Below are 8,155 nucleotides of genomic sequence, written 5' to 3'. Positions count from 1 at the left end.
CTTATTTACATGAATGACACATGTCTTAATCTATCAATCAGTTGTACTGCGTATCAATACGCATGCTCAGTCTGAGAGCTATATGTTTAGAACACTATATAAGGAGCTGCGCGAGCCTGCTGCATCCTTTTCGTTCTGGATCTCTATGAGAAAGGTAGCTGCTGATCATATTTTAAATTTTTTGTTAAAATCTTAATCTAGGTTTTTAATTTAAGGCATTGTTGGTTCCTTCTTTACACTGGTTCCTTCATTTTAAGCGGTGCATATCAGAGACTGTGTTCAACACCAGACGGTGTTAATCTAGGGTTAAGGAACACTATTGGTGGTAATCTTGTATGGGAACATATGGGTGGTATGAAAATCGAGGATCTCGAACAAAGTATAGCCTACTTAACTTCCTTTAAGCAGAATGAACCCAAACCTGTATTCGTATTCATTGTGGAGGCAAGGATATAGGCCTTAAAACATCTGCGGCTATTATTGCGGATCTCAAAATAATTATAGATAATATCAGAAGTAAGTTTCCATATACAAAACTAATTTGGTCACATAATTTACCAAGGCGATCATGGCGTGATATCACGCTGACCGAGCAAGAAAACGTATAAAACAGCTCTATAGTCACCAATGTAATAAATGGCGGGGTCACTACCTAAAATACCGGTATATAAACTCTAGCCCCAATGTTCTTTAGGTACGACGATACACACTTGTCTCCCAGTAGCTATAATATACAGTAGAATCCCTCCTTAAGACCACCCCGGAATTAAGACCATCCCGCTATTAAGACCATTTTTTAAAAGAATGGAATTTTCTGTTCTTTATATCAATGGTTACATGATCCAGAATTAAGACCACCCCGCTTATCCACTTTTAAGACCACCAGATTCGGTCCTAATTCATTGTTTTATTCTTAATTTGACCTCACTATTGAGACCACTGATATTAAAGTCAGCACCTACCTAGTTCTTAAATTTGTTGTCATTGTCTGCTTGAATGCTCTTTTGTATGACCTGATGCTAAATAATATTTCCGAGGCCATTTATTCATTCAGCCTATCTTCCCGATGTGATTTAGTGACGTAAAGACAGATTTGTCACTTTTATCAGTATTGGTTGTTAGTTATTCCTAAACAATTTATATATAAATCATGTTTCTTATATTAACTTATAGAGTTATATGTTAAACCGCTTTGGCGGAAGGTCCTCTCATTCTTCGAGTCCCTTTTTGGCTGAAATTTAACATAACGTTTTTCTATTTGCGACCGTTGTCGGAGCAAATATGATGTGTATTTAAAGTTCCTAAAGTGCTTTTATACCCAGTCATGATGGAAACTATTCGCCAAAAGAAATAAAAAAGTTATTACAAAAAATTGTTGTATTTTCTTCTTGTATAAGACTGATTTGCGATGTACAATGGCCTCTCGGCTTCGAACCAGCAACCTTCGTCCAGAACACTCTTTATTATGCATTCATTGGAAAATAACATGTAATATATTCAGTGTTGCCCTCACATGTTCACGTGACTCTTTATTATTATTTATTATTATACAAATGTATTTGTCTCATGTTTTTGTATTATAAATATGCAAACTGGAATATATATTCAATAAAACTTGAAACCTAAATCATCTGCAGACGATGTTAATGCACTCAAATTACCAGAGCTGCCAAGTCATTCAACTTTTTTTAACATAATGTTCTTAGTCACGCATACAACTGTACGTGAATTAAATTCAATATAAGTCTTGTATATTCATTTAAATTGCACATCATTTTTATATGTTTTTTTTCTATAATGATTTCTAATAATAATAATAATGACTTCTAAGCTGCATGCCTCTAGATGAACCAAACTATTTCAAGAAAATCAAATGTAAGAAAAAAGGACTTTTGTTTATAAGAACAGTAAAAAGATTCAATATTATGACCGATTTAGCAGCATTTTTCACCATATTTTTATTGCGTTACTACGCAATAAGAACTATTTTTGCATATTTTGACCTCTTTCTGGCAATTTACATGCGTTGTATGTCCTATTTGCAATGTGAAAATTATTTTCTTTATTCACTTCACAATATTTTATTTTTTAATACATTTTCAAAATTTTCATGAAAAGTAGCATGAATCTGGAGGCGTGCTGCTTTAATGGCTGTATTTGTCGATTTTGATGTGTCAATATTAACAACCGGTGTTTCTCCATCACTGTGAGCTCCACTGGTCATGTGATAGGCTCGAGGGTACCAGAACCTCAACAGGGGCTATTGCCGCAAAACAGCAATCAGCGTGGTTATCGTAGCGTTTATTGGCGGTGTATCATCAGCAGGCCGAGCATTCAAAAGAATGCATGTCTTCCAAATGTAAACAACGTAGAAGTTAAAATTTATTTCAAAAGTAAACATATGTATCGATTGACAATGAATAAAATAAAAAAAACTTTGACATTGTATAACAAAGGTCTTTTTAATCGTCGATTATTCCAAACATATTTTTCGACGCAATCAATTTTGAATACGTATATCTCGAAGAAAAATATTGGAACAAATGTTGTAAAAACGAATATTCGAATATATTCTAATATGGAAAACAAATATTCGAACATCAAATTCATTATACGTTCCCAGCCCTAAAATATATGTATCACAGTAAAATAAATAAGTCATCAATAATAAATAAGAACCGAGATTTAAGAATTATCACTTAATGACTGATAATAGTAGCATTACAGATTGTGTTGAATGTGTAACAAGGAATAAACTGAGTAAAAGAATTTAATACGTACAATAAAATGGATAACAGTATCACACAATCAAAGTATACAATTTCAATGTTGAGTCACTGCATATAATTCAAAATTAAGAAAATCTTATAACATAAGAAATAGAAATTTCAGTACTAAATTTTACTAAAGACAACTTTAAATAATACATATCAACTATACTTAGAAGATGCTTCTTAACTCTATTTTTATAGAAATAGAATAGGCATTCCTTATGATGTGATAGAGAGTTCCGTAAACAGCAACCACTGTAACTTCAAGTCTTTTGATCAAATCCTTTCACCACAGGAACAGTATATCTCTAGCTATCAACAAATGGCTTTTCTGGACCATCAATTGAGGGACAGACTGTTACCCTGAACAAAGAGGGGTTTTAGTGAATTGAAATCACTTGAGTGAACTTTTCACTTAGAAACTGAGGGGCCTTGCCAGCATGGATTTTATACACATGAGAAAGAGTAATTTGGTCAACTCCATTGGCAACTGGTAACCATCCAAGTTCCAACCTTTAAAACTGGTCAAGACCTACATGTGACCAGATCGAGAACAAACGTTATCAGTAACTGATTTTTCAAAGCCTGAGTCAAGCAACAGAGGCATTGTCAAAATTACATTGTCAAACTTCTTGGAGGAGACCAGAAGTTTTTTTTTCAATATCATCCAGGAACTTACTTTTTTATACAGACAGTTTAACCAACCATTGGATTTTTTGTGTTACCGACATGGCCATTGATTCAAAGGACCAAATATTTGACTTTTTCTTTAGACCCTGTTGAGTGACCATTACATTTTATATCATGTCGATTTATTCTCTTTATAGTGTCGAGTCAAAATGTAGATTTTCTACTCTATATGCAAAAATATAATTCGATTCGTTAGTTTAACGCACACTTACATGTGCACGCGTACACACACAAACTTACACGCATGTTTATATATATCTTAATAAAAAAATACATAGTTAACATGATTCACTTAATGTAATGATTTGTTTTGAAAAGAAAAAAGAAGACCTACAATAATAAGATCTTAATTTAATAAAATAATCAGATCAAAAGTTTTAGACTTCTTTTTTTGTAAATGCAAATGCAAATATAACACAAAATAAATTATATGTCATCTAAAATGTCTCGAAATAAATGCAAACACTTTGTATAATCCTGGAAGTAAAAAATAGTGCACACCATTTAACTCCAACTTTCTTTCATCTGAAAATATACACATATCTGTAAATGAAAATCAAAAACAATTAATATCAATGCCAGCTTTTAATTTATCTTGAAATTTAATCAATCACACTGTGCTTATATACAGCACCATGGTATTTCAAACACTTATTTAAACTGGTAAAAAATCTTTGAATTAGATTAGAAAAAAACTGTCTTACAGACATATATAACTTTGGATGGAATAATTGTGTTCCTGTACTAAATGTGCATTTAATCAGTGCATTTCCAAGAGCTTAGATAACTCGTATCATTCAAACAGGTTTGATATTGATTCTTAAATTAGACAAGCACATATATCAATTCATTCGTAAATCACCGAGTAAATATAATTGATTATTTCAAATTTTACAAAATAAAAAACCGATGAATGTTCAGCGTTTGGACCACGCGATGTTTCAATAGAAATCAATATCTGATCTAGCTTCATTTCAATTTACTGAGTCTAAAACATCCATATCAAATCACACCACATTTCTGGCATAAGTGTCGTTTTCATTTCATAGTCCAAAATCTTTATTTCAAATGCATATCACACCTCTTATAGCCTCTTTTTCATTTTTCGAGGCTTAATTATATTTACCAAATGCATATTGTATTCCATCTAGCCAAATTTCAATTTTCAGGGTAAACATTTATTTATATCAATTCCTTAATGTATTAAGGTCTGTCAAAATGTCATAATTGTGAAATAAAGAGGTCATTAGACTTTGTTTAGAACAATACTGTTTCTATTTGACGCGTACACAGCTGCAAAACCTAGCAGCGCCTTGCCCAATGTAGATTTATGTTCTCGTCCAATATAATTTAGAATTGAATTCAACAATATATAATACCCTCATTGAAATTGATATTCTGTTAGCAAAGAAAATATATAAAATAAAAGAAACAAAAAATATTTTCATTATACAAAGCGAAATAGGTTTCTTATTTGATTCACATATACTTAATATTTACCTATTTCAAATTCAAAGATGTTTAGCATGGCACGCTATCTTGCCCGTATTGTGTACAAATACATATTCGATCTCAAACGTTTCGTTCCAAATATTTTCAATGAGGATACTCGGAAGGCTGTCACATATTCCCGTTGTCATGGTAACGTTTGCAACATTAGGATGGCACACCATGTCTTTGAGGAGCATCCCATTTGATCTTTCCGGAGACGTATCATGCACCACAGGCTTCCAACAATCATAGCTTATTTCATCATCTTCTTGATTAACACTTGCACCAACTGCTAACAATGCTAAGCCATCAGCGCTCATATTTGCAAGAAGCGAATCTGAAATCGAAAGAGAAGAGAGAATGAGATGTTTATTGAAATGACGTAAATCCATCATTTACCGTATGTTCCCGATTTTCCGAATTTTATAAAAAAAATCATTTTAGTTTTCACTTTGGAAAATAGTTTAAGCGAAGTTTTTACAGTCATAATATGTGATCTCCACTAAGACATACATGTATACACAAAGATGTTATATTGACAATAAACATTTTATTCAAAACATATATTATCTTCATTCAGATACTGTTGTTCTTTATGATAATATTCAATATGTTGTTGACATACTAGTATGTATAAAGTATGTACATTAGAATTTAACTTCCCTAGAAAAGCCTACATTTTGAATGATAAATCGGTGTAACGTACCAACTCCAACACTTACACCACCTATTCCGGCAGCGACTGTTCCTCCGGCTAAACCACCAATTAATGCACCAGATGCAACAGCACCCGTCCCTGCATCCGTTCCGGCATTTGCTACAGCACCAGCTATCGCCCCAGCAGCTGTTCCTACACACACAGCTTTTTTCACTGCTGAACCCTTTCCAGCACCTTGGACGGTTGATCCAATTGTTCCTCCAGCCGTCGCGCCAGCAGTAATTGGCTGAATTCTCGCTCCACCAATGCATACAACAGTTACCGCAGCTATTGTCCCAACAACCATTATGAACCTTAAATTGATTGTCACATTTTAGTGATTGTATATACATTACGGGCTTTTCACTAAAGCTCTTTCTTAAATACATATTTGATACACATTTGTTTAAACAAAAATACTAATTCAGATGTTTACAAATGCTAATGCGTATAAGAAAAAAATCCATGTGTATTGAAGCCGTCATTCATATGTAAAATGCTAAAGAAAAAATGATTATGATATTTCCACAAATTTGCAATTATTACGGCATTTTCATATATCGTTTTTAACGTAAAATTATCTGAAATGGTAAGTATAGATTATTGTTCAAACAAACTTAATTGTTTTAATGAACCGATGTAAATGATGACCTTAAAGAATATTCAGGTTTTATTACTATCTCACAAAAATTTAAATTTAAAAAAATTTGAATATTTTAAATTTCCCTTTTTTCGTCAAAATTTTTTTCTTAAAAATTTTGGATTTTTAAAGACATTAAATAAATTTTTTAAAAATTCCCTTTTTGGATTTAAAAACTGTTTTTCCCATTTTTTAAAAATTCCAAAAACATTTTTTGCCAAAATTTCTTTTTGTTTTATATCTAAATTTTTTTAAATGGCCAAATTTTTTGTACTAGATTCTATTGAAAAAAATGGTTTTTTCTGAAATTTTTTATTATTTTGGGATTTACCAAAAAAAAGGGAAGTACAATTCGGAACGGCCTTGGCTATTATTAATAATAGTTTTCAAGTTTCAAATATATTGGCAAATCGACAATGAACATTTGGCCATTTACAAGTATACGCTATATGGCAAGGACATCAATATCAATATACATGTAATTAAAAAGGCATTTTTAACTTATGAAATGAAACAAATTAAAAACATGTAGTTATAAGTACACAAGCAGAATGGAGGCAAAAAGTTTCTCAGCCCTGATAATAAATTAATTTTACACCACACCAATAGATATTTAAATAACACTGGAAAAAAACTATTATGCTTATTTATTTGATTTAAAACAGCATTCGATACTGTGTGGAGAAACGGTCTATGGTAAAAAATAAAAATTAATGAGTGTTTATATACAAGGAAAATGTCTGCAGGTTATACAAAATATATACAAAGGAATAAAATCTTGATTGAAGTTAAATTCTCCACTGTCAAAGTTTTTCCTTTGTAATATCGGTGGGAAATTTATCTCCCTTACTCTTACGACTTAGCAACTCGTGGCATGTCATAGGATCTCGTGCGCACGAGATAAATAAAAACGCACTAATGTCACCTTTGTGCCACCGTACATGCATCCCGTTTCGCTGTTTAAGTTTTAAGATATATTTTAAAAAAAAAAAAAAAAAAAAAAAAAAAAAAAAAAACGTCAATTTTTTCTGAAGAAGACTAAACGCCGAAAGCTTAAGAAAAGCGTTTGTTTTTATTGAACTGACTATATAAGATATATCTAAGAAAGTTTAGCTGTATACGTTTAATAACGTCAAGATTACCTTATCCTCTAATTTCATAACCATAAAATAATATTGGTTAAACAGTTTAATTGAAAAGTTTAACTTGTAAGTCAATTGGTAAATTTAATCTATTTGTACATTCATCTTGTAGCTTGTTGTGCATTATGCGATAGATCGTGGCCACAAGATAATTAAGTGGTGCGCACGAAATTCTATGTCGTGGTCACGGGTTAGTAAATCGTGGTGCGCACGAGTGGCCATGGCAAAGTATTTCGTGCGCACCACTTAATTATCTCGTAGCCACGAATGAGTAACTCGTGGCAACTGCAAAGTATCTCGTGCGCACCACTTACATATCTTGTGGCCTAGACTTAGTAACTCGTGGCCATCACATAGTATCTCGTGCGCACCAGATAAATAAAAACGCACAAATGCGACATTTGTGCCACCGTATGCATGCAATTTTGTGTCGGTATCGGGGAAAGAATAGTTTCCTTTTGGATCCGCCTCCTTCTGAACAAAAAATGTTTAATACCAAATAAATTGTCATATACTTTGTATATAATTTTATGCTAAGAAATACTGTAAATATTAATAATAATGATCCTGAAAGTATTATCCGTGGATTTACATATTTTAAATAAATATTGATAAAATGCGGTTTCAACCATGTTTGGAATGATTATAATTTTCACGGTACCAAATGTTTGAAATAAACTGTAAGACAAAAGCTAAAATAATTTTCAATTTTATCAAATTAAAA

The 8,155-nt window shown here is 32.0% G+C and overlaps 1 protein-coding gene across 2 annotated transcripts; it reads right to left on the bottom strand.

Annotated features, from left to right (window-relative positions):
- Nucleotides 1–3,797: 3,797 nt before the first annotated feature.
- Nucleotides 3,798–5,958, bottom strand: LOC132741883 (uncharacterized). 2 transcript variants are annotated; one of them, XM_060730150.1, is made up of 3 exons: nt 5,659–5,958; nt 4,962–5,289; nt 3,798–4,004 (listed from the first exon to the last, which is right to left on the bottom strand). In XM_060730150.1, the coding sequence occupies exons 1-2, from the start codon at nt 5,954–5,956 to the stop codon at nt 4,973–4,975; spliced, it is 615 nt and encodes a 204-aa protein (XP_060586133.1). In that variant the 5' UTR covers nt 5,957–5,958; the 3' UTR covers nt 3,798–4,004; nt 4,962–4,972. The 2 variants fall into 2 exon arrangements, with proteins under 2 accessions (XP_060586133.1, XP_060586131.1); XM_060730148.1 differs by having other exon boundaries at nt 3,798–3,986.
- Between the last annotated feature and the right edge of the window lie 2,197 nt (nt 5,959–8,155).

The sequence above is a fragment of the Ruditapes philippinarum genome, unplaced genomic scaffold, assembly GCF_026571515.1.
Source record: "Ruditapes philippinarum isolate M1 unplaced genomic scaffold, ASM2657151v2 ctg16182_1_1_1_1, whole genome shotgun sequence".
Lineage (NCBI taxonomy): Eukaryota > Metazoa > Mollusca > Bivalvia > Venerida > Veneridae > Ruditapes > Ruditapes philippinarum.
Note: the sequence above shows the minus strand (reverse complement) of the source record. Positions and strands in the feature narration are given on the sequence as shown.